Source organism: Pyrus communis, chromosome 14 (assembly GCF_963583255.1).
Source record: "Pyrus communis chromosome 14, drPyrComm1.1, whole genome shotgun sequence".
NCBI classification, from domain to species: domain Eukaryota; kingdom Viridiplantae; phylum Streptophyta; class Magnoliopsida; order Rosales; family Rosaceae; genus Pyrus; species Pyrus communis.
In genome coordinates this window covers 872098-898373 of record NC_084816.1, presented here as the reverse complement: position 1 = coordinate 898373, position 26276 = coordinate 872098, and the positions used below count along the sequence as shown (strand labels likewise).

Genomic DNA, 26276 nt, shown 5'->3' with positions numbered 1-26276 from the left:
TCACCAGAAACCAGCATCACCAAATCTGAACCAACAAGCTTTATTCAACAAAAATGATACATCGAATGCATAAGCATAAAACATAAACATACACACGCAGACACATTAGTACACACAACGAAACTCCGTTGTTTTTAAAAACAGAAATTCAGTGTGAATTTTAAACTGTCATAACAAGTAATTGTTATATTGATCCTCACAAGATTAATTTGCAAACAAGTAAATTTGCACTTATGAAAAACAACCATAACAAGCACAAATTCCTAAAACTGCTAACTTTAGAAGTTGAACTAGTCATGCAAAATTACCTTAATTTAGAAGCAAAACCAAATGCAATACAGTGTGTAAACAAAACATGCTTTTAAATCAGAAGTCAAAACAGCCCTGCACCTTGGAAGATTGCAATGTTTGGGTTGCCATCTATACTTTTCGTAGCGATTATCCGGCCTCTTATTAAGAAAACAATTGAAGGATTCATCAATAAGAGGACAAGAACCCGGAGCATAAAGCGGATACGAATCATCCCTCACCCACATTCCATCAAATAGGTCACAATCATCCCTCGAAAATTCAAAAGCGGGCTGAGTTTGACTGCTCTGCTTCTCAGATTCCGACAATGCCTCATTAGCATCATCACTCTTTTTCGAGGTCAATGCCACTGCTTGCCCCAAAACCCCATCAGAATCTTTACCAAAAGATTCATTTTTTCTTGAACCCTCCAGTTTCCCGGAAAATCCCATTTTCCCAGTTACTTGAATCGTAGTGTTCTGGGACGAAGTCTGATTGGATTCTTGGGGCAAGAAAAGAATTGGGTCCGGCAGTTGCGCACTAGCCATCGGAGGATCAGACTGCAAACCTCCACTCTCATCCAAACGCGGGAAATATTCAGCTTTCCAGGAAAATGGGGTTTCCCGGGAAAGTTCAAAAGGGGTTTTGAAGATGTTCTTAAAGCCGAAAGGGAAAGAGTAGCCAGATGGGTTGAAAACCAGGAAGAAAGTGCAAGCGATGCAGAAGAACGAGAAGCCATAGGCAAAGGCGGCGGTTCTTCTGGAGGGGAAGAAGAGTGGGGAAGAAAGAGAGGGCTTGGAGGAGGCCTCTGGTCTTGGGATCGTGGGGGAGTGGCGGTGCTTTGTGGGTTGTGGGGTTGTCTGGCTTGGGGAATCCGCCATTGTTTGAGAGCTTGTGACCCGTGTCGGTGGAAGAGTTGCTTTTCCTTAGTTTCTGCTGTGTAGGCCACTTTTCAGTTTGGCGGTTAGTCTACTTGCACAGTTGAAAGTTGCTTTTTTTTTTTTTTTTTTTTTGGAAAATTGAAAGTTGCTATTTTTCAACATAAGAATGCAGATGTAATTGACCATTAAAAAACATGCAGATGTAATAATAATTTATGAACAAGTGGCATTTTTTTTTTGTAAGAAAAAAAAAATTTGAGTGTAATAGCAATACATTGAATTTATGATTGTGATATATTACGCTCGTAAGTGTGATATTAACAAAGTAAACTCATATTAGTATATCAGTGGTGTTATAGATATTAAACTTAATTTGTTTGTTTTTTATATACAAGTATTATACACACTTAAACTAATGTGAAATACCTTATCCATATCATAAATGTGATAGCAGTATGAGTTCAATTATTTTTTTATTCCATTAGAAAACCAAGATAAATGCTGTAACATTGGATTAATATTTTTATCATTTGAGTATTATCAATTAAATGTTCTGTAGTTAAAGTGAAATCATGAACAGCCCAGAATGATAGTAAAACAAAATTAAAGTGGTGCCCTTTTTCGTAGTAAAAGTGGCATGCAGAGTGGATTCGATGTTTCGAACCCTAGACGTTTCGAACCCCACATGCATTTTTGGGTTTGAAATTTTGATTTTCTTAAATTAATGTAATAATTTCGAATATTCTCTCTTTTTTTAATAATAGTTAAAAAAAGAGTGGAGTCAATGTTTGAAGGAGGAAATTATAATGTGATTAAATTTTAACAGCATTTGTACATAACGAAGCTAAAAAAGGTGACGCAAAAAATTGTTTTTATTTGTGACATTGTTATTTGGTAATGCAAAAAACTGACATAGCAATCAAAGAGCACAATAACAGAAGTTTGCAGAAGTGTAATTTGTAAGGGGGAAGAGATGGTGGCCGGCTTTCGTTTGATGGACGTCGGAAAATGTTGCTTCAGTGAGCATATGAAAGCCATATACATTAATTTTCAAGCAAGGCTGATAACCTAATTTCCGATAGGTGGTGTCAAGATCAATGTGATAGAAGCGAGGCCTAGTCAGAAAATCCGGCATTGTGCTCGTTGTTCCAACCACAGTATAAAACTGGGATTGAAAGTTTTAGTAGGATCTGCAATGCAAGCAAGAAGAAAATAGAGGAAGTCCCGAAGGGCTGGCGATCTCAGATGTGTCGATATTAATGGTGACTCATTTCTTCGGATACAAGAAATTGATGTCCAATTCCTTTTGCCAATAATAAGACTAATGGGATGAAGTGACTAACCGCTTCTTTTCCACAAAATGCATGATGAGTATAATTAAGTGCTCATATGCCCCGGCTGCACAATGCTGCATTTCTGACTGCATTTAGTTCTGCTTCACTATCAATCGAAAATTTGTTCGCAGTAACAACCACGCTTACACTCTAGTGTTTCGTGTTTGAGATATGCCTGGAAAAATTCATGTAACGGGCTTCAGCCAGAGCCACATTCTCAGTCATGCAGGCATTTTAAGGCTCTTAAAGTTGCAACCACAACTGCACATTGGGGCGTTAAACCAGTACTATACCAGCATTTTATATTCATGACCTTCTAAATACCAAAACCAGCTTCTGCGACCACCATGATCACCAGCACTCTCTGTTTCGGGTCACCAATTCTTCAAGCCTCTCCTTCAAATGCACCGGAGAGGACGCAAGGGCTAAATTCTATTTTCCTCACCACCATTATCCCAACACTGGAAACACAATTTTTCACTAAACCACATTGGCCCACCTCTTTGCCTAACTACAAGTCTACAACTTTTGCTCTTATCCTTCGTTTCTATCTATACAATCGAGCATACATGTTCGATATTCTCCATATGGTGAGCTTTCCAATCAAATATGTATACTACATAATTTTTTTTCTCCATATTTAAGTTGCCCTCTGATTTTGCTGTTTCTTCTGTCTATGTTGTTTCTGGTTACGTTTGAGGAGTTGAGCATATATAAGTTCATTCCATGTATCAGGAACGCCAGGGAGGCACCAGTGACTGCAATCCTGGATCATAGGCGGTTTTCGCTCCTCATCAGTTAAATTCGGCTTTCTGTAAATCGATGGATGAGCATCCTTCCGAAAATCAGTCATTGTTGTAATGTTCAGATAGTTGACTGGCGTCTTCATCCCACTGAGTACCGAATCAAAGATTTTCATGTTTGTCGGATACTCTCCTCCATATTCCGTGGATTCCAAGCTGGTAGTTGGCTTTGTTTCGCCATGGCAATGCCCTCCAGAATTCCAAGCTCCGCCTCTGCGAGTAAAAAAATTAGCAAGATGCAATACATTTGTTAACCAAGGTGAAGTATTTCATGTCTTCAAAATGTACCTAAAGTGAGAAGGTGAATAGCCCCGGAAGAAAACAGCAGTTTTCTTACGATTTACATTGGTGTCGATCCATCTAGCCCATGTTGTTAAAGCTTTGTGAAATGCATCGTCAACCTTCAGTTCACCATAAATATGGCTACCCTCTTGATAGTAACCCTTCCTGCAAGATTTATAAATATTTTAACTTCGCTGCCTAGTGACTACTTTCCAAAAATCCATGACATAGAGTGAATTGGAGCAGGAGAATTACCCGCTGGAAGTTTTCTCATGAGTCCACCAGTGACCTGTGTTGAAGATGAGAACATCTGCATTTTTGTAGTTGTCAGAGGACCTCTCAATCAAATCAATGCGAAGCGTTTCCTTCTTTGATCCACTTGGTTCCAGCATCTCCCACTCTTGAACTAGAAACCGTGATTGAAAGAACTCCACGGAACAATTGTACTCCTATTGATCCATTCAAGAACAAATACATTAATATTACTTAAGACCAACAAAGCCAAAAGGTAAGAAGGAAGAATTTGAGGCTATGAAATCGAAACTGTCATACCTCAAACACAAAGGAGTAAGAGCCCTCTGTGCGAAATTCTTGCCTACCAGAAACTTCATAGACTTTGTTCTTATCATCCACTGAGTTTCTAAGAACACATAGCAAAGACTCCCACATATTCCTGTTGAGAGAATCGCCGACAAAAACCACACGCTTCCCCGTCAACAATCTCAACATCTTCTTACCATTCAACCTGCGCAACACCGGAACCAACAAGCTTTATTAACAGAACCAATGTAGCAAATGCGATATAAATGCACGCCATTACGAAAATCAGTTTGAACTTAGAGCAACTTGAAGTATAAACACTCTTAGAGGTTACCTTGGGTTAGAAGTAAAAGCATATAAAACATAGCATGAACAAAGCGTACTCCAATTATAAGTAGAAAAGTCCGCAAATTAATTACCTTGGGATATTGCAACGTTTTGGTTGCCATCTATACCTCTCGTATCCATTGTCTGGCCTTCCATTCAGAAAACAATCGAAAGGCTCATCGATCCAAGGACAAGACCCCGGAGCATAAAGTGGGTACGAATCATCTCTCACCCATCTTCCAACAAATATGTCACAGCCATTCATCAACTTGGACTTCAACTCACTCTGTTTCCCTTGCTTCTTAGATGACACCTTTTTACTATCAGTTTTCTTCTTCGAGCCACGTTTTCCATTTGAATCTTTCGAAGAAGGAGAATGTGAATGTGCATGCTTCTTGGTCTCGGTTCTTCTCCTGGAACCCTCCATTTTCCCAGAAAATTCAATTTCCGTGTTGTTGGACAATAAAAGAATGGGGTTGGATGATTGAGCATTGTTATTATCTCCCTTCAAGCTTTCGTTTTTTTTCGGAAATTGAGAGAGACCAATCTCATGCTTATCCACCTTATGACCCTTCAAACTTGCAATCTCATAAAACTGTGGCGAAAAATTAGGTTTCCTGGAAAAAGGGTCTCTCCGAGGAAGCTCCAAATGTGCATTAGGGTTCTGAGAAGAAGAGTAGAAGGAGGCATGAAGCAGGTTCTTGAAGCGGAGAGGAAGAGAGCCGTTTTGGCGAGACGGGCTGAAAACCAAAAAGAAAGTGCAGGCGATGAAGGCAAACATGAATACATAAGCGAAGGCCATGGATTTTCTTTTGTAGAACAAGATTGAAAGCAAAGGGGCCTTCGGCTCTGCTTTCGTAGGTGATGAGTGCTTCATGGAAGGCGGGCTTGTGATGCTCATGGTTATGTTCGAATCCGGATTAACTGAGATGTGTGCGACTGAGGACCGAGGACAGACCGCCGTCACTGACTCTGATATTGGTTTTGCAAGAAAATGATGCCTGATTGAATTTGACCAAGGAGAATCCGCCATTGTTATATAACTTGGATTGTTTCGTTTTTGGTTAAGGTATTACTTGCGCTGTAAGTTACAATGAAAACAAACCGAGGACAGGGATGTGAGTCTGGTTTAATTGCAAACCCTAATTGTCTCAAAATAGAGAGAAGGAGATGGTAGAGAAGACGCAACGGAGTTTTGGAGTCGGTTTGATTCAATTGTTGTGAGAATTATTGCAACTTTTTCTGTTAACGTTGTGGTTAATTAGTTAACTAATTATTAATTAGGTAAACTGGCTATTTTTGGATGTAAGCATGCAGTGATCAAGTTCGAGAGTTCTCTTTTTGTTATTTATTTTTTATTTTTGGAAAGTCAACCGTTTCTGTTTGTCTGTTTTTTTCGGTTGATATATGATTACGTTATAGTTAGCACCACTCTGAAAAATGAAAGCACTCCGGCCCAACTGCACTTCCGTTCAACTGTTATTGATATCATCAATTGTCACAAGATGGCATTGAAACAACAATGCGTGGTTGTATTCAAACAACTCTTGCCATACAATAAGCTATTCATCCGGGGTAAAATTACAATAAGATAATTATTAACCTCAGAGATTTCTTTATTTGCAAAATCAATAACTAGTGATACAGAAAACTTGCACAACAAGAAAGCATAAACAACAGAAGCTTGAACAAATGGAGAGCCAAATGCAGAACGATCTTCAAGAAAGACCGATGACCCTTCCGGTTGTGGTGTCAAGATCAATGTCATAGAAGCAAGGGCGAGTTGGAAGACCTGGCATTGTACTCATTGTTCCCACCAAAGGATAGATGAATCCAGCTCCAATGCTAGCTCTTACATCCCTTATTGGTAAGACGAATCCCGTGGGGGCTCCTTTCTCAGAAGCATTATGTGAAAATGAATACTGGGTTTTCGCCATGCATATGGGCAGACCAGAAAACCCTTGCTTGCTGTACATCTCAATTTGTTTCTCAGCCTACTCACACAAATAAGGAAACTCGTATCAATAAGCATAAGCAAGTCGAGTAAACCTCTATGCTGGTTTCAAGTTTACGACACTTTGGCTTCAGTGGTATCAAAAGAAAAGGGAAAAGAGAAAATAAAATGTCTATCCTGCAAAGGTTGTAGAAGAATCAAGTTGATGTTCTGTTTGCAGCAAACAGTACGTATTTCTTTTATTTAATGAGAAAAACAAGAGGAATAGTTGTACCATTGGCATTGGAAATGCTCGTCTATCTATGAATGAATTGGAGAGCAAGAGAGATTGAATAAATAGTGTCAACTGAATTGAAGAATAATAGCATGTAAGCTTACCTGCTCTGAGTATTCAACACCACTCGCGCCATATGACTTGGCTATTGCTTCTATTTTCTCTTTAATACTAAACTCCAGAGGATATAAAAACTTCAGTGGTTGTGTAACATTCTCGCAGGCTTTCTGAACTGCAATTCCTAGGTCCACCTGCAGATCACAGTAAACTTCATTTATTTAGACAACCATTTACCACAGTTGAAGGCTACACACAAGATGGAATACTTGGAACAAATATGAGATTATAGCAGAAGTTTCCAAGAGTACTATCCAGCAGCAGGTAAACAAGAGAAGTAAAAACTAATCAGTTAATGGGATGAAGAGACTAACCGCTCCTTTTCCACCATGGGCATGATGAGTGCAAATAACGGCATCATATGCCCCAGCAGCCAATGCTGCATTTCTGACTGCATTTAGTTCTGCTTCACTATCAGTTGAGAACTTGTTCACAGCAACAACAACATTCACTCCATAGGCTTTTGTGTTTGAAATATGCTTGGCCAAATTCACACAACCCGCCTCAACCAAAGCCACATCCTCAGTTACATAGGCCTTGTTAAGAGGCTTCCCGGCAACAACATCAGGCCCGCCACCATGCATTTTCAAGGCCCTTATAGTTGCAACTATAACTGCACATTGTGGTGTTAAACCACTATATCTGCATTTTATGTTCATGAACTTCTCAGTACCAATATCAGCACCAAAACCAGCTTCTGTGACTACAAACCCACCTGGTCCTACCAGTTTCAGTGCAATCTTATCAGCCACAATAGAGGAATTCCCATGTGCAATGTTTGCAAAAGGACCAGCATGAACAAGAACTGGGGTTCCCTCAAGAGTTTGCATTAATGTAGGGTTAATAGCATCCTTCATTAGCACTGTTAATGCACCTCCAACACCAAGATCATCGGCAGTTACAGGGTCACCGGCCCTGCTGTTTCCAATCACCATTTTCCCAAGCCTCTCCCTCATATCCGCTACAGATGTTGTAAGGGCCAAAACTGCCATTATTTCACTGGCAACTGAAATATCAAATCCCGTTTCTCTTACCATCCCTTTCTCGTCAGGGCCTTGGCCAATTGAAATCTTCCTCAAGAACCGATCATTTATATCCATTACTCTTCTCCATGTGATGGAATCTGGGTCAATATCAAGCCTAGCAAATTGCTTAACTTCTTCCGGTGTAAGCTCCTCGGGCGTGGTCTTGGAGATACCAAGCTTCTTTAGACGTCTAAACATGATGTCATTGAAACTCCGTTTTCCTTCTTTGTTTGGTGGACACAACCGGTTCAGTAGAGCCTTATCCGATTGGGTTGCCTCGTGGAAAATCCGAGTATCAATGGCAGCAGCCAGAAGATTGTTTGCAGCTGTTATTGCATGAATATCTCCTGTCATGTGAAGATTAAACTCATCCATTGGGATCACCTGACTATAACCACCACCTGCTGCACCCCCTTTGATTCCAAAAGTTGGTCCTTGTGATGGTTGACGAAGGCAAGTAACAACCTATTGTCACAAAGGAGAGAATACAGGATCAGGACCATACAAATATAGCTGTCAACAGTGAAATAATAATTATCTAAGTCTTCATAACAATATAAATTTCCATTAGCAACAAGAAGTAATATGGAAAAGCTGCATGTGTCTACTTTTGCAGGACCTGCTGTGGTTTTAAGTCTTCCATATAAACTGCAATACTTGAAAGAAAACTTAACAGCAAAGTAGATAAATACAAGATGAGCTTGAAATACTCTGCTTTTCATTTTGAAAACAAAGTCAAAAATTAATTGATAAAGTTCGAACTTATCCAAAAGTTTAGTTTTTTCCTCATAAAACAAATTCTCTTCAGATGCAGCAAACAGGACTAGGGGCCAAGGCCTGTGCCTCAAAACAGCTTGATAACTTCTTGGTCAGAAGAGACTGTGTTGAGACCACTAAACTTTTAACTTCTACCCACAAAAACAAGGGGAAAACAGAATGAACTAAATTTAAAGTTAAAAACGCATATAAAACATCATAATAACAAAGGACAATCACAACGAATCTTGTTTTCAATGCTTGTCAGTGTATTGCTCAGCGACACTTTCCTTCTTACGAGCATTCCTCACCAATTAAACACACCAACCTTAACGTTTAGCCTCAGTTTCTCGACATAAAAAGTTAAAGCAACACCAAGTACAACCAATAACACAAAGCAAGAATCAATGTAACCTCTGAATTTATTCTTTCTGTTTCGAGAATTTTCGTAACAAAGAGGTGTAAACACAATTCAGATTTCTAGATTATTCAGTTAAATGTTCCAGATCAACTGCTTAAAAAAGGAAAACATAAAAAGGGAAAACCAACGTATGCCCAAATTTTTCAATACCGAAAAAAAAAAAAAAAAAGATAAATTAACCTTCTTATCCTGAAAAGCACCCAAAGCTTGACAGAGTCCAACAGTAGTGGTTGACTTGCCTTCTCCAAGAGGGGTAGGAGTAATCCCTCCAACCACCACATAATACCCATCTCCAGATCCTTTCAGCTCATCAATCACTGATAACAAAACCTACAAAGCAAACCCAACAAATCCAAAATTCAAAATCTTTCCAAATCAATGAAGAAAATGAACATATTACGTATCCAGAAGCGCTCGAGCGCCAACCAAGTAGTAAGTAAACGAATCAAATGACCAAACTTGGCCTGGTATCTCCCATCAAATAAACCCAAGTAATCAAATTTCAAAATGTTTCCATACCAATGAAGAAAATGAACATATTACACATACAGATGCACTCGAGTGCTAACCGGTTAATAAGTAAACGGAAAAAGACCAACCTTGGCCTTGCAGTTCCCATAAAATAAACCCAGATTAATCAAATTTCAAAAAAATTTCCATACCAATGAAGAAAATGAACATATTACACATACAGACATGCTTGAGCGTTAACCAGTTAGTAACTAAACGAATCAAATGGCCAACCTTGGCCTTGTACTTTCCATAAAGATCATAGTGATCGGGACTGAGATTAAGCTCTTTTGCAATCTCAGAGATGTGGAGAGGCTCGACAGAGTTGGCAATGTCGATGTCCGCCGGCACCGGCGACGCCACCTGCAGCTTCCTCGCCGTTTTGGATGAAGAACTCATCGTGGGGTCGTCGAAAATGTCAAATTTCGAATCTTGCTTGGTGGGTTTGATCTGAAATGTTTGGGTTTTAAGCGCTCTGGTTTCGGTTGTTGATTGGTTGAAGATGAAGAGCGATAACGATTGGGTTCTGAGGAGCATTTGGATTGGATGCGCTTTTTAACGCTTATCTGGGACTCCATAATTCTGGGCCAAGGAGGTCACTGGGCCAGATGGAGCCGAAATATAACCCGGATAACGTTTGTCACATGAGGTCTTTTGGGTGAGATGAAATCCGAGCCGTTAGATTAGAATTTCAGAGGCTTGATGTGTTAGTTATGACTTTTGAGTTAATCAGTTTGGGTAGAGAGGATGTATTCTTTTTAATGCACTTGAATTTGGATATTTTTGTTCAAAGCTTAATTAGTTTGAATTACGATATATTTTATATCAAAAAAATAGTGTCTCAGTGGCATATTCGTATAATTAATTTATATTTACTTATGAGTAAAATGTTGTAAGATTCAAATTTTGTGAATCGCAAATTTGAAACCAATTTAGTCTCATACTTTTACATATGATTGTGTTAAAAAAATCATGAAAAACGTTGCCTATTAATATTATACCATACAAAAAAGGTAAATAAATAACAGTAACATCACATCATCACTGGCTAATATGTAAATTACCACCAATGCCCTTATACCACCCATCTTATTGCCACACATGGAACAACCAAAGTTCCTTTTTAATTTATCCTTGAGCATAAGATTTTGATCAGATAGCATGGTCCCGTTAATGAACAAATAGTTACAAGCCGTGCTAATATGGGTGCATAAACTCTAGTCACCAAATTCCTGATTTGGAGGTAAATTCACACAAACACATAAGAGTATTACACTCCTATACCGCTACCATCAAAACAAATGCACAATTATAAATTTATCATAATGACGATAGACACAACAAACCTATACTAAGCAAAGATCAAGACATCGTATACAGTGACCCTCTTTGTTTTGGTGCGACCAAGCATGTCTTGAGTTCGACTAGCACATGAATGGATCAGTGAAACTATCGTGGTTACCGGAAACCTCTAAGTTAATTAACCAAAGTCATGTTGTATGGACAAAATTACGACAATGGGGCACGTTAGCTGAAATTTGAGCCAAGCATCAATGCAGATCAAATGGAAGGTGTGCTTGCACGTCACAAGAACACGACAGGACTCGCCTTCGACAAAATCTTCCATGCAAATATGGCACTGCCTGCAACAACTGGAACTACTACTCCATTTATGCACAAGGGCTTTTCTTCGACAGCAACCAACCAGATGACGGACAAACGAAAAGATTAGCAACGAAAGTACGGTGCCGTTCAAGAGGAGCTGCAATTAGGAGAAAAGCATAATCGAGACCTGTTGCAGCCTGTGTTCATAAAAGAGACGATGGATGTTGCATCGCACTTGTCAGCAGAATTTTCGACAAAAGAGAAAAGGTAGAATACGTTGAGTATAGATCATCAAAACAAATAGGAGTGGGAACGACTCATTTCTAATTTTACGTTCTAAGTGGATAAATTTATTAAAATACCCCTAGCGATGAAAGTGTTCACTTCTGTCGACTCCCGCTCTATGACATGTAGGAATTATTATTTTAACTTATTCATGTCGCACTTGTCGATATGAAAGCGTAAACGCAAACGGAATTGAATTCGAAACTAAAACAAAGTTTTACTAATTTTTGAACGTCAAAGGCATTTATGTAATCTCACATAAGGAGGTATTTCTCCATCTTAAATCACTCATGGGATGACACGTAGCAGGTTCTCCACCGTTTTCTGTGGTATTCTTCCCTGCCCCGTGTACCTCTCTCTCTCTTAATCTCTCATTCTTCTGAGTTCTCTCCCTCGCTCATCTCTTTCACTCTTTCTCCCTCTCTTTGCCGAACACACACACACCCACACACCTACAATAACAACTAGACTGCACCACCACCTTCCCTTGTAATCCCTGTGAGTTCTTGAACCAGAAAATAGGAGAAAAATCATTTAAAAACTCCCTCCCCGCGCTGCACAGTGCGGTTACTGTGCAAGGAACCTCTCCCGCGAATTCTCGCCAAATTGGTCCCCATCATTGTAGATCGTGTCTAGGTTCACGATTAGTAAGTTTTAGGGTGGTTTTGGTGACGTAGGAACTCGGAAAACACAGGGGAAGTCACTGTTCATTTCTTGAAAACTTGAAACCGTGGTCGTTTGGCCACCTTCCAGCCATTTTTCTGGCTAACTCCAATCTCCGTTGGGCCTCCTAAGGTATGAATCTCTTCTCCACATTCCTAGTTACATTTTGGCTTTTGAATCACTCGATTTGGACTTGTATCGAGCTCGGAATGAGCTCTCGAAGTTGGAGGAAAAATCTGGAAAAATTCTAGAAAATCGTGGGGTGGTGCGTGGTGCCCCGGGCCCCGCCGTTCCGCGGCGGTGCATGGCGGAACGCGAGATCCTTCCTTAGGTTTTTTGATGTACCGAATTCGAATCCATCGTTTATTTTTTCAAATTCAATCGTTTTAATAATGTTCTAATAAATGGTCGCTATTTGTGTTTAGGTGTGTTGGTTGGAAGTGATCCCATCTTCCCTAGTTCAATTGGCTCCCCGGTAGCAAAATATTTGTGAGTGGACTGTTTCTTAAATTGCATGTTTTTATAAAAATATTAGGTTTGCATTCATGGAAAGTATGATTTCATAATTCTACTTTCATGAATTATTTATGTTTTATGATATGTTTTTACAGATTTCTGGACTTATAATTTATGAAGAATTTATGATTTATCTAAAATGCTTTTATGAAATATTCATGAGTTACTAGTTTAAAGTTTATGAAAATTTATATTTATGGAAATCACGTTTATGGAATTGCTTATGATTTCAGATGATGAGGTTTTGAATTCTAAGCTTGGTATGAGATTTTGAATTACGTTTTATGTGCTTAATTAGTGGGTATTCATACAACACATACACACAACACGAGTATGTATACGTATATGGTCATAGAACACAGCTGAAGATCAGTGAGATATTTATGACATACTCTCAACTTTATTGGTGAAACCAGTTTCAGACAACTTCACTAACTACGGCTAGGGTCAGTGTGTTATGTACCTTTTATTCTCTGGTGTAACCTAGAGTCGTACAACTTCATTTTCGAGTGATGGGCCTACCATATTTCCTCATTAACATAACCCAGTGTTGTACAATTTCATCCTCGGGTGATGGATATGCCTTTGGACGGCTATGATGCCCCTATTTGAGTACATCAGTGTTTTGAGTTACGAGTTTTTACGGATTTGCCTTTAGGTGATTTTGATATCACTTCGAGTTATGATTTTATCGTACGAACGTTTTCATGGCATGTTAGAGTTTTCAGAAAACCTACTATGTAGTAATATGTGTTTTCAAAACTATGTTCAAAAGAAAAACGGTTTTATTATTATTATTATTATTATTATTAGACTTTGGTCCACTTACGTTTTGTTTTGCACCCCCTTCAGGACTTAGAATTGAATTGGTATCTTCGAGTCCTCTCAGTGTAGGACCCATTCCTTTGTTCGTATCTTTTTATAATATACTTTTCGTAGTATTCTTGATTAGTAGTATACTCTGAACACGTTTTCACATTTGCATGTCATTATTTATAAATTTACATATTTTATTTATGTTCGTTCTTTCTTTATAACTTGCATATATTAAAATGGTTTCGTGACCCTCAGGTGTAGGCTAACACATGCCCATCCTGATGTTTGGTGGATATCGGGATTGGGGCGTGTTAGGAGCCGGAGGTTGAGGGTTTTAGAATGCCTTTTTAAGGATAGATGTATTTATGTTTTCTTTCTAAGTGATGCTAGAGAGAAGGAAACCAACTATCTTCCGCCACATCATGTCATCTCTCAAACACGGGCCGTAATAGACCTACATGTGGACCAGCTGTGGAGTTAACCCTTGCTCCATTGTTCTATAATCCTCGTCGGAGTTCTTATCTGGCGCTATCGAGAAAATAGACGAGGACTAAGACATGCTGGCGCCGAAGGAGACGAACGAGGACTTGGCTCTCCCCGACGACGCGTGCCCCGTTCTCAACGTCGGCAAGGAGAAGGAGATCGGCATGCAGGGCTTGGAGAAGAAGAATAACGGCGTCAACGAGGTTGAAGGTAATTCGATTGCTCTTTTTGTTTCTTTTGAAACTACGATTTTTGGAATTGTTTTTGTTATTCATGGATTAGGACTGATTGATTGGCATGGCTATGGTTAGTTGTAGATGGGTGTTGGCAGAGACCACCTTTGGATATCATGGAGAATATCGTACAACGCCTCGACTTACTTGATCGGATTCGCTTAAGCATCCTCTGCAAGTACTGGAGAATGATCGTTATGCAAATTATCCGCAGTGCTCCGCCATTCCCATGGTTAGTAGGCCCATCTGAAGCAGCTTCCTGGTTATTATTTGGAACTCAACCGAGTTCCAGTTACTTAGAGTTCTCCATCCCACCTGAAGGTAAAGTTATCAAGCTAGGGTTGCCTAAGCGAAATCAAGGGCGCTTTCATAGTTCCTCCAAAGGTTGGTTGATAATGATCAATGAAGAACACTCTGAAGTATTTCTACTAAACCCTTTTTCAGGAGCCAAACACGAACTTCCTTCCTTGAGAAGAATCCCATATTTCAAGAAATTTGGTGGAAAACCCGACCGATATGTTGACAAAATTGCCCTATCGAGTTCAAATCTATCAGAATGTACGGTGGCAGCAATTTTTTCTTCTGGGGAAATTGGTGTGTGCAGGCCAAAGAAAGGTTGGAGAATATCTCGGATGTGGGATAGAAAAACGTATCCTTCATGCCTACTGTTTTCGTCTTGTGGCATGCTATATGTCTTAGTCGAAAACATTATGTCTGGACACGTTGTAACTCGCACATTACGCCTTGGAGATGGTGATGAGCTGGAATTGAAGTTGGTTTATGACAAAGAAAAATCACGTAAGGTTTCATTCAATTGCTGGGGTGAAGGTGACTTTTTGGATGTCAAGGTCAAAGACGAGTCATATTTGATAGAATCAACAACCAGCAACGAAGTCTTGTTCATCCGTCAAATTAGGGATCAAATGAAGACCGATTTGAATACCTGGACAAGGACTCATGATTTTCTAGTTTACAAGATCGATCCGGAGAATGGTGAAAGCTTTATCGAGGTACAGAGTTTGGGAAATCAAATATTATTTGTAACAAGCCGAGGCTGTTCCTTTTCCTTTCCGGTGAGTAATTCTAACGGGTTGGAAGTGAACTGCATTTATTTTGTGGAGTTAGGAGGAATTGACCACGACGACATGTTTTGTGTTGAGAATTCTGGACATAGTAAAACCACCATGTGTGATTTTTCTCATCCTTTCTACTTAGATGGCCGGAAATTTGGAAGATCCAAAAAATTTTATGATAGCATTGAAACCGAATTCACTTGGGGGGTGAGTTGGTACAGTCCGAGTTTACAGTAGCGTAGCTGGAAAATTGTGTCCCTTTTGTTTCAGTGTTATATTTTGCAATTCATAAAGTTATGCAAGTACTACTGTTTCTTGTAACTCTTTTTTTTGGGAAGTGATTTCCCCAAACGTAGTTTCTCCTCTTTTAAGTTGCAAACCACTCGCCGAAGATCTCGAAGAATTTCTCCTCAGTTAATGGCTTGCAGAAAGATTTTGGCTGCAAATTTTGAGTCTTTGTCTGCTAATTTCATTTTCTTTTGAGGCGAAGGTGAACACGGCAGGAGCTTTGTTTTGAGGCGAAAGTTATTTAATCTCGGTAGTTTTACAAATTCGCCTCACGAAAGTTCAATTTGTGTGACCATGAAACGTTTATGCTAGTGATGATTGATTGTGCGTCGTTGATGCGTTAGGAAGAAGCATCAACTGTACACATCAACCCACAAATGTGCGACGACTGATCCTAAAACCCAGCAAAAACATTATCTACTGAGGCTAAACCTTAATTATGCACATTATCCGCGCAAATAAGGTCAATATGCGAAGTCAGCTAACTGAACATATTCGTGTTGAGTTGTGCAAAAGTTATGCTTGTTTTAACTTAAGAAGAAACGCCGCCTTTGAGTTGTCGTTCTTAAATATCAATACCGCATAAAGATCATCCCAATGTGGAACATCCACCCCTTCCATGGTTGGAGAAAGAATCAACAGTTTCGTCGGTGGCTCAAGAAGATGCCTACCCTTTTCATTCCTATAAAAGGTTGACGTTGCTTACTGAAATATTCCTCACCGGTAGCAGATCAACTGTGAATTGTCACAACTCCGGTTTTCCATTTTCGTAAGAACTTTCTCTTTTACTTGCTAACACTTCCAGTCGTCAAAATAAGTTGCGCCTGCTTCGGGTGGTAAGTTAGGAATTAAGTACCGAATCAGCACGCAACAGATTCCTTCTGGTCGCTTTGTTTCCTCTTCTTCTCACTTTTGTGTTGTGGCTTATTTGAAGCTTGGTCAGCCTTGGAAACGATCTTAGAGACGGTAAACCCAGCAACTTCAAAAGTGTATGATCTATGAGGAAGCAATGCATTGCGAAGAAGAACATCAATACCATCGTACGTCCAAACACTCACAACTGCCTCTCCTTTAAGTCCAACAGCAAACCAACCAAGACCTGCAGCAGCAATATCAACTGAACTTGAATCCCAACTGTTTCCACTGATTCGAAATTCCTTTCTCACCCACCGCCCAAGCTCCTTGACTCTATTCTCTCCAATTGGTGGCTGAAACAATGGGAAGTTCATTTTGGCATCAGTACTACACCTACATATATATACAACTATATCATGCGTTCCCCTCAAAGATTTAATGATAAGCATATCTTTAGGGGTGGGCTATCCACACACCCCTTTTTACTTCTCACACATCCCTTGTTAATTTCTGTCATTTGATCTTCTTCAATTCATCTAATTTGACGGCCGAAAATTAGAGGGGTGTGTGAGAAGTAAAAAGGGGTGTATGGAGAGCACACCTCATCTTTTATCATAGCCTCGTATCTAAATATGGAATTTCAAGCATCATAACTAGGTGCAAGATTTAATGCCGTTAGGAAGCCCGAAGCCTACACAAATCTCTTGATTCTCAACAAATTTATATTATTCAGGAAAACAGAAAAATTATACCCTGAATTTAGAAATTAAAAAGAATCAGCAAACAGACTGGTATTACATATACATATATATACACACACACACACACATATATATATATGCATATATATATGCGTTGTGCTTATTGGTATATGTGAATTCAAATCTCTCCAACGGTAACATGTTGAAAATCAGTAAGACTAATGACTACCAGACTAGAAACCAAGAATTTGTAGAATTATCACTCGTCGCCTAGTGCTAATACCTGTAATTGACGACCAAAATGTTCCTCTACCATTGTGCAGGCATTTTCAGTTTTTCCCATGTGTAGCGGAAGATAAGGAGATGCCCATGCCGTAACATAAACAGAATCTACAGATGATTCTTCTATATCCAGCCTCATAAGCCCAGCAATATGAACTGAATAGCCATCCTGTAACAACCAAAGGACAAGAAAAATGAGCTATGATAAATGGAAAAAATATTAAGTAATCACATGGAATCTAAATTTGCAACAACGATATTCTGAGATCGACAATGAACTATGCATTTTAACAGAATCCAAAAAGTAGCAAAGCAGAGCTTTACACACACCAAAAAAAAAAAAAAAAAAAACGCAGAAGCAAAAGTTAAGTACTAGTCAGTGGTAAATGGACATCCAATATTTAAACAATTGAAGACACCTCTCAAGTTTTCCTCGACCAGCAAAACAGACAAAGGCATCATACTTAAACAATTGAAGCGATGGGTGCTTAGCAATACGAACAAAACTTGAGCTTTTAGATTCAATCTATAAACATGGTTTGTGTTATTGAATTATTTGCACTGGGATAAACACATTACTGCGAGTTTGCAATGAGTACTACAGCACAGTTTATTCAAAGGTTTCTAATAACCAAATACACAAAAAAACACTGTAAGGTACTTGATGCTCAAGTAAGCTTACCTTGATTCTGTATGTCCTTGGCTTCAATTCCTTGCTAATGTTTACAAGACTCTGTTCCTCTCTCGTCAACCTAGTTGTAATCTGATGAGGATTCAAAAGCCCGGGAGTATCAAACAACTTGGTATGACCAGGAAGAACACCTTCCACTCTAACAATTCCCAATGTTGTTCCGGGCACAGGCGCTTCTGTCAGATGTGTAATCTTCCCTCCAACATGCTTCCCTATTGCGTTTATCAGCGTACTCTTCCCGGCATTCTGTGCCCCTATTGCCCACACATTCCCTCTTGGTCCTGCCAAGCTAGCAACGTCATCAACAAGATTCTTCAACCCCCAATCCCTCACAGAACTCACCAAATGTACACTCGTTATCTTACTTGCTCCGCCCTCCCTTGCTCTAGTCCTAACCCAATGCTCTAACCTCGTGGGCGACAACGAACTTGGCAAAAGATCAATCTTTGTCACCACAAGCACCACTCTCGGCACATTCCCTGACTTCCCCTGTTTCCAAGCTGTGGAATGCTCCTCGACTGTATCCGAAATCAACTTCGCAACCTTTTTCGGAAACGACCCATCGAAGTCTGCAGCATCCACCACCATTAGCACAACCGATCGGGTCCCAGACGTCAAAGCCAACTTCCTCCCAACGGTATGATCAAAATCGAAATCCGGTAGCAAGTTCTCCACCGTCGGATCCTTCACCTTCCCGTAATGCCTCAGAGAGTGGCACCGTGCGCAGACCACAGGCTTTTCGGCCTTGACTCCCACCAAATCGGCCTCAGAGCTCAAGTTTTCGGGTTCGATTATCATACCCCTTTTGAGGGAATCGTTGAAATCCGGCACTTGCCCAACGTGCTCGAGATGGGTCCCCAATCGATACGTCCTCGGATCCTTCTTCGAGGGCTTGAGGAAGAATCCCGGGTGTTTGGGGTCGGAATCCTGCATGTGAACTCCACACCCACGGCAGACATGGCGAGCTGCGGCGGTGGTATCATCGTAATTTCCTTCGCGGTTCAAGGGCAAGGATTGGGACGAAGAAAATGGGTTGAAGAAAATGGCAGAGAATGGTAAAGGTTGAGAATTTGTGGGAATTGGGAAATGGGGTTTTGGGATTGAAGTGAAATTTGAAGGTGGGGTTTGGGATGGGAAGGATTGGGCGAGGAGAGAGAGGGAAAGGAGGGGTTTGAGATTAGAGAGAGAGTGAGTTCGAGCTATCAGTAGCATTTCTTTCTTTGATTTTGGTATGGAGGAGAGAGAGAGAGAAGACAGAGAAGTTGTAAGGTTTAGGGTTTAAGCGGAGGAGGTCACCACCGAGTTTTGTGCAGAAGGCGGTGGATTTTTTTTTTTTTTTTTTTTTTTTTTTTTTTTCAAATGGTAGATTTGTTATATTAAATGTTAGATTCATTACTGACAGAATTCGAACTCATACTATTATTTAAAAAGCTCAATATTTTTCTACGCTACGGTGCCACTTGCGTATTTTGGGCTTTGGTATTTCATCAAACCACACGGTTGAGAAATCAAAGCGTGTAACTAGAAGGTAAGATTTTCTTAGTACTTATTCTAGTTTGTCGTACATATTTTTCTTTAATGGGGAGGGGCTAGGTTCACATGCAGAAAATGAGTATAGCAGATGAGAGTATTTTGGTGGATGTGTGAAATGACAAGACTAAGAACGAGGTAAAGTACCAGTAGTCGCAGTTAAAGATAAAATAAGAGAAAATCAGTTTAGCTGATTTGAACATATAATCCAAATACCTACTACAGAGCTCCGGTTAAAAAATATTGTTAACAGATAGAGGCTTATACCAAGAGGGGGAGAGAAAGACATTAAGACTTGAAAAAAGATTTTAAGAAAAGACAAGGATCAGTACTTGAAACTAACAAAAAAGTTGATGCGGTAGCACTCTAGGATTATACTAAGACTTCTTTCGTTGTTGTTCTTTGTGGGGAGGAGCTAGGTGTGGAGAAATTCTTGTGTTCGAGTCTATGTATACAGGGACGGGCAACCAAAATATATTAGTGCGGTATTTTGGGCATGCAGTCGGGAGGTCAAAATGAATCTTTAAACAATTAAGTCAAAATGTATTTATGTTTAAAATGATAATTTTACCGATAAATCTTTTACATACATTAATAGTTGATAATTGTTATAGATAGTCGTGGACACTATGTACTGCGATGGCCGATGAGATAGTGATATGGAAATATACTTGGACCGTGACTCAAGTAAAGTTTCTTTTTCCACGTTAATCAGGATTTACCTTTTTCCACGTTCATCAAGACTTATCTGTATGCATTGAATACGGAAATATACTCTAGATTCTGGTGTAAGGAGCAATACAAGAACGGAGGAATCGAACACAGAATGTAGAGTTCAACGGTAAATTCTCTTAACAACTTACGCTACAAGTCTATTGCATTATACTCGCCGCTTGCAAAACGGAGATTCATATCAAGACTCAACAAATGAGATCTTAAATTAATTTGATCAAGCGACATACATATCCAGCCTTTCGCATAGAGCTCCCTCAATTCCTACCAACCTTTTATTTTTCACAGTAACAAGGTTACAATATCTTTGAACAAGTTTTCCAGTTTTTATATCTCAGTGTTCTTTCCATATACGTCCGGCGACTTTCAGCTTCAGCTCCTGCCTATTACCACCCGAGAAGAAGAGTGCTAGGTTCCTCTGAATGATTAATCCGTCTTGACTGTCACGGACTTTTCGGTGGCTATCTCGGATACTCCGGGGAATTCCTTGCCATGTAAGCTTTCTGCCACTGCCACTAACTTCAAGACTATAAGTGAATTGCTTCGCCTCATCATCGTCACCCATAAACCTTAAGAAGGCCATGTAAACAGGTGCAGTTCCAATGTGAAAAGCCTCAAAATGCAGGCAAAACTGACGGCCAAAACAGTTGAAAATCTGCACTACATTCAAAATCACAGAGGGGTTTGAATACATTGGTGGAGGTTGAACGGAACCAAATATGAGAAGAACGATTTTGTGTTACTGTTCAATGCTAAACCAGTACATAAAAGAGATTTTTAATTTTTTTTTTTTTTTTTAATACGGAAAGATGTCTTAAAAACTTCAAGACATATACTTTCACAAAAGAACCGGATGACGTTCATGTAAAACTGAAAAGAGATATTGTTGCCTACTAGTGTATATATGAACAGGATGCATAACTGGTTACTGAGGAAAGGGAAACAATCAAACAAATAGGATCAAAGTTTGCCGATAAGGGCGAAAGGGAATGAAATTTGACTATAGATTAGGCAGCCATTTCAAAGATATTTCCAAGACTGCAAAAGTTTATACCCATATTTCTACTCAGACTTAAAGAAGTGAAACGGAGAAGTCGTAGAGAGAAAAACACGAAAGTCAGCAATTAGGGATTAAGAAAGCGGGGAACTACAAATTAAGCTATCTCAGTAGGTCTTTTGACGGTCCCGAGATTGGTCCCATGACTTTCCCGCACTGCAATCAATGAAAGCACTTTGACAGATAACCAAACACAGAAACTGTGTCGAGAGTTTAAGTAGAGCTTAAAAGATGAGGGTATAGAAATGCAATTCGTGTGCGTCTGTACTGTGTAGGATATCTATATATATATATATATATATATAGAGAGAGAGAGAGAGAGAGAGAGAGAGAGAGAGAGAGAGGGAGGGAGAGAGGGAGAAACATACTGTCAACATCCATGTAGCATTTTCAACTTCTTGGGGATTGGATTTGACATATCTATGGTTGAAAGTACTCCCGTCATGCATGTCGACCTTGTGTTCATTTTTAAGATGCATCATAAGGAATTGGATATCTCCAGTGACAGAACATTCAGCTCCAGCATAAGGGCAGCAGTACGGGCGATATTTACAGGTTTTCTCATGCTTTAGCTTGCTGTAGTATGGGAATATATCATGGCAACCATAAATTTGGTGTCTACAAGGAAGATCCAGCGACTCTGCTACTTTCTCCAGTGCCAAGCACCTTATATTTCCTAGTTCATTCCGGCAAGTGGGGCAACAGTTGTGCACTCTAACCTTACAGCTTGAGCAGAGAGTATGGCCATTTGGACACTACAATATAAGCTTCAATAAGTTCTCATTTCGATAAAATTACAACTTAGAATATGTATATTAGACCTGTATGCATGCAATCCAATCTGAAAATGATGTACAAAATAGGATGGTGTGCATATAATCATCATGCTAGATGCTGTGTGAAAGTATTTCTCAATTGATCCTTCATATTTGATGAGTAAGCATTTCTTAAGAAATCCAATTTTGGAGATCAAGTTTTTAAGATTATAACAACTTTGTGAATATTTTCTGAGTTGTAATAGTTGTGGCGGCACAATGAATTTTAAATTTCTAGTGTGTAACTTTATAGTAATACCAGATGCTCCAAACCCTATTAGCATCAATTTCACGACTTCTCTTCACTTTCTACCAAAACGAAAATACGTATTGATATTAACAAAAAAGAAGTGAATCCTCATGATCATTCAAATTTAAACAAATACTAAAACATACCTGGTGAATTGGAGGACACATTAAATTCATGCAAACAGGACACTCGAGTAGGTCGTGCACATTACTATTTGGTGGCATTCCAGGATTTCCAATCAAACCAGGGGCCACTTTTCTGAAAGGAGAAGCCCTTAGATCAGCAGTGGAAGTTGCAACATCAGAATCTGCAAATGCCACACGAGACTCGGCCACATCCTCAAAGAAGCGACCTCCAGGAGACATGTTTCTTCCTCAAACGTCAATGCCGGTACTCTCAGATTGGGATCAATATCAGTCTTTCTCCCCAATTGTGTCACATTCCACAAGTATCAATTAAAATACCCTGTCATCCCCCATTAAAAAGTTTAGTGTTCTGCGTAACTTTTCTTTTAACGAAATGCATGCAGTTGATGTAATGGAAAGCAAGGTATTTGTCAGAAAAAAGGCATGAAATAAAGATGCCAATCTACAGTTTCAAGAAAGCCATATAATACCATTGAATTAAACTTTAGGCAAGTGAAAAAACATAAACTCTCACGCATTCGGAAGAGTTTGAGGTAGGGTTTCGGGTGAGAAAGCGATGAGATATCCTACTTAGAAAACTTCAGAACAGATTTGTGAATTGTTTAAAGCCCAAAATCCCATCTTTTAAACTGGCAAATGAAACAATGAGATCCAATTCCTTGTTGAGTAGAACACCTCTTGATTCTTTACAACTCCACACCTAAACATACACCAAGTATCTTCAATTCTCTAAGAGAGATGATGACAGGTAATACAAGCGGTTCCAAATTTAGCATGGTCAACGAGATCTTTCTCGAACGGAAGTTATAAGCAATGATTCCATAGCAGTTGCCGTTACAATGGTATTTCCTATTCACAACAAAACCTATCAAAACTATTAACAGAAGTAATTGGAGAAGAAGTAGTTTACTTGAGAAACAAAACCTATCAAAAGAAGTAAAAAATGCCTAAATTGCGTGTGAAGAAAACCGGAAGAACAAACCCCTTGTGCCGCTTGGAAAGTAAGAAAATTTGCACAAAGAGTAAACTGTAAAAGTAGTTGCCTTGTTTTGCCAGCATGAAGCATAAAAAAGCATATACAAGTCTTGTGCTTCACATGATTTATCAAAAAGGTAAAATTATCAGATCAAACAACTTCCATATGCTTTTGAGAATCCCTAAAAACTAATATGCACAGTGATGATCCCTGCAAAAATAAATGATTGAAAAGGGGAAGAAAACAAGATTGGTAGTGATTATTTCCAGGTAAGATGCAACAAAAAGTGGAAAAACTCAGAAGCTGCTTTGCTACTTTTCAAATTTCATGGCATTCTTCAGTTCATTTTTACAAAAGCGCTTCCAGGAAATGGAAATTTAACAGTACAAATTGCTTACTCCAAAACCCAATTCAACAAATCAACCAAAATTGCACTCTCCCAACTAAAAACTACCAAATTTAAATTAAAAACACAAAAATTAATGGGGAAAAAACCTTACCAAGAGCTGCAATACCCCAATGGCTTGGAAAAGAAAACTGCCGAATCCCCAGATGAGATTTTGAGTCCAAATGCGTAAAGAAAGACAAGCCGAAGAAGGAGGTGTTGAGGTGGAGGAGAATCCGTGAAAGCTGGCCCGGATTTGGCGTGTCTTTAGATTGATATGGGCATGACAAAGTTTCCAACTTTCAAGTTTCAAGAGTCAAACTCTCTCTCGTCTCTCTCTCTCAAAGAAGATGGGTTTTCATTTATGGATTTGCCTTCCCTTTCCTTCCGCCGAGCACTTGTTGTGAGCGTGCGACCTTTCTCTGTGTCTGCGTCCGACACCTAAGCACACTTTCGGACAATATTTATAGTATTTCCATACAATAATTGATTAATTGATTGATAAATAGGAAATCAACACAGGTGTAAACTTTTCATTAAACTAAAACAAAATTAATGAAAATGGTTTGAAAACTTTAAGTTTTAACGATAAGCACAAAATAAATAGTAAAGTAAATAGTATCATAATTGACTTTTTAGTGTAAAAATATGGTTTTTCGTTAAAATTCTTTTAAACTAATAGTGGTGTTATACCTTACACATTCCCTTTTACTTCTCAGCGATCACATTGAATGAATTAAAATAAATTAATCGATAAAAATTAATAAGAGTGTGTAAAAGGTAAAACAGGTTGTGTAAATAATTACGTCATAAACAAAACAGATAGTAAACATAAGAAGTAACTCGTATACTCATTCGTATTAAGTAAGTATGTCCTAAATGTTTATATACTGCGGTTTAGTTTCTATATCAAATCAAAGTTGGTTTTTTTTTTTATGTAACCAGTTTCACTTGTATATATCACGATATGTCTCTATTGTCGACTCTCGTTATAAACTTTTAATAAAAAAAATAGAGTTAAATTGCCACCAATGGACTATAAGACACACAAAAATCATGTTACTTTTTCATTTACAGATGTCTGAATATTCCTAAAGTTCCAATTTTTATTGAAACTTAGCAACCAATGTCATTCTGTAAAAACGTTACTATAAATTTTCCGGGCCAATAATGCATTGGTATAAAAGTAAATTAAGACACATAATACTGCATTATTTTTTAAACCACCTTATTGTAATGGATTCGGTATAAGTAAGTTCTTCGTTCATTTCTTTCTGTTGTTGCCCTTAATGGTGGCTCGGGCTCAGTGTGGCATTAAGGTGACATTTCCCGCACGCAACGTTTTGAATATTTCAAACGAAACCCCAGTCTCCTGACAATCGGGCCGTTAAAAGTTGAAAAAAGTGGATTTCAAACAGAGGGGGTGCATGGGAGATGTGGTCGTGGTTGTGGTTCTAGAAAGCCGAGGAAGCTGAGTCAACGTCACTGAGAGTTGGTTTAGTATTGCTGTGTTTGAAAAAAAAAATTGATTCTGATGTGATATAAAAATAAGTTGTTGTGAAAGAAAACAGTAGAGTGTTTAGTAAACTTTTTTGTAAAAGTGTTTTTGAAGAAAAAAAAACAGTATTATAGAGTTTGATAAACTTTTATGTAAAACAGATATGAAAAAAAAACTGGTTTTTCAAAGCTAGGTTTTGCAGCTTTGTGTTTTTTGCTTTTGTCACCCAAAATTGTGAAGAAAAAAAAAGCAGAAACTGAATGTTTACCAAACATAAAAAAGCTCATAGCTTTTTTTGATAACCACTTTTTCAGAATCATCTCAGTGCCAAACTAGGACCAAGTTGCTGGATCCAAGGTGGGACAGGTGATGGCTCTTATGAAGGAGAGAGTCCTCGGTGGTTTCATGGGTTGTGGAATTCAGGTGAACTTGAGCTTGTGGAATTATGAATGCCTGAATAGAAGACCATGTGGTCTTGAATTCCCGAATCCAATGTTTGATTTTGGTCTTCCATTTTTGTTATTTCTCTTAAATTTAATGCAACCAACGTGACTTTAAGAGCAAATTTGATAGAAGATAAATGTTAGGGACAATGTTTCCTAATGCGTGAATGATTGTTAATCGTTAATGTAAATATTATTAATTGATAGTCATTTTTACAAATGACTTATAGTCGTTAGTCTAAGTTTTTAAAAGGCTGTTGCAAGTACAACTCTACTTAAAAAAAATTTAATACTTCCGCCATTAAGCTATTAGATATTCATTATGTCTATGCTTGTATATAGTATAACGAAATACGGTGAGTATACACAAAAAGGTTTTTTTTTTAGGTTAACAAGGATCACTGGTCCATTTGGATAATTTATGACTCGTTTGGAAGTGTT

The 26276-nt window shown here is 38.8% G+C and overlaps 6 protein-coding genes across 9 annotated transcripts; 1 reads left to right on the top strand and 5 right to left on the bottom strand.

Annotated features, from left to right (window-relative positions):
* On the bottom strand, positions 1 to 1208 carry LOC137715570 (protein trichome birefringence-like). The gene is made up of 2 exons (XM_068454914.1): positions 391 to 1208; positions 1 to 25 (listed from the first exon to the last, which is right to left on the bottom strand). The coding sequence occupies exons 1-2, from the start codon at positions 1167 to 1169 to the stop codon at positions 1 to 3; spliced, it is 804 nt and encodes a 267-aa protein (XP_068311015.1). The 5' UTR covers positions 1170 to 1208.
* A 1935-nt stretch (positions 1209 to 3143) lies between these two features.
* Positions 3144 to 4882, bottom strand: LOC137715568 (protein trichome birefringence-like). The gene is made up of 5 exons (XM_068454913.1): positions 4548 to 4882; positions 4141 to 4333; positions 3844 to 4037; positions 3595 to 3753; positions 3144 to 3519 (listed from the first exon to the last, which is right to left on the bottom strand). The coding sequence occupies exons 1-5, from the start codon at positions 4880 to 4882 to the stop codon at positions 3144 to 3146; spliced, it is 1257 nt and encodes a 418-aa protein (XP_068311014.1).
* Positions 4883 to 5898: 1016 nt separating this feature from the next.
* LOC137715663 (formate--tetrahydrofolate ligase) lies at positions 5899 to 10047 on the bottom strand. Its single transcript, XM_068455000.1, has 5 exons — positions 9747 to 10047; positions 9183 to 9332; positions 7115 to 8290; positions 6788 to 6934; positions 5899 to 6449 (listed from the first exon to the last, which is right to left on the bottom strand). Exons 1-5 carry the CDS (start codon positions 9909 to 9911, stop codon positions 6174 to 6176), a joined length of 1914 nt encoding a protein of 637 aa, XP_068311101.1. The 5' UTR covers positions 9912 to 10047; the 3' UTR covers positions 5899 to 6173.
* A 1732-nt stretch (positions 10048 to 11779) lies between these two features.
* LOC137716116 (F-box/kelch-repeat protein At1g57790-like) lies at positions 11780 to 15600 on the top strand. Of its 4 annotated transcripts, none has more exons than XM_068455513.1 (4): positions 11780 to 12197; positions 12491 to 12554; positions 13788 to 14090; positions 14192 to 15600. In XM_068455513.1, exons 3-4 carry the CDS (start codon positions 13955 to 13957, stop codon positions 15421 to 15423), a joined length of 1368 nt encoding a protein of 455 aa, XP_068311614.1. In that variant the 5' UTR covers positions 11780 to 12197; positions 12491 to 12554; positions 13788 to 13954; the 3' UTR covers positions 15424 to 15600. The 4 variants fall into 4 exon arrangements, with proteins under 4 accessions (XP_068311614.1, XP_068311613.1, XP_068311615.1 ...); XM_068455512.1 differs by having other exon boundaries at positions 13779 to 14090; XM_068455514.1 differs by having other exon boundaries at positions 13653 to 14090; positions 14198 to 15600.
* Positions 15601 to 15682: 82 nt separating this feature from the next.
* Positions 15683 to 19326, bottom strand: LOC137716115 (GTP-binding protein BRASSINAZOLE INSENSITIVE PALE GREEN 2, chloroplastic-like). Its single transcript, XM_068455510.1, has 3 exons — positions 17995 to 19326; positions 17314 to 17481; positions 15683 to 16682 (listed from the first exon to the last, which is right to left on the bottom strand). The coding sequence occupies exons 1-3, from the start codon at positions 19213 to 19215 to the stop codon at positions 16335 to 16337; spliced, it is 1737 nt and encodes a 578-aa protein (XP_068311611.1). The 5' UTR covers positions 19216 to 19326; the 3' UTR covers positions 15683 to 16334.
* A 1114-nt stretch (positions 19327 to 20440) lies between these two features.
* Positions 20441 to 24319, bottom strand: LOC137715444 (E3 ubiquitin-protein ligase SINAT2-like). The gene is made up of 4 exons (XM_068454779.1): positions 24010 to 24319; positions 22534 to 22852; positions 21691 to 22077; positions 20441 to 20920 (listed from the first exon to the last, which is right to left on the bottom strand). Exons 2-4 carry the CDS (start codon positions 22750 to 22752, stop codon positions 20600 to 20602), a joined length of 927 nt encoding a protein of 308 aa, XP_068310880.1. The 5' UTR covers positions 22753 to 22852; positions 24010 to 24319; the 3' UTR covers positions 20441 to 20599.
* Between the last annotated feature and the right edge of the window lie 1957 nt (positions 24320 to 26276).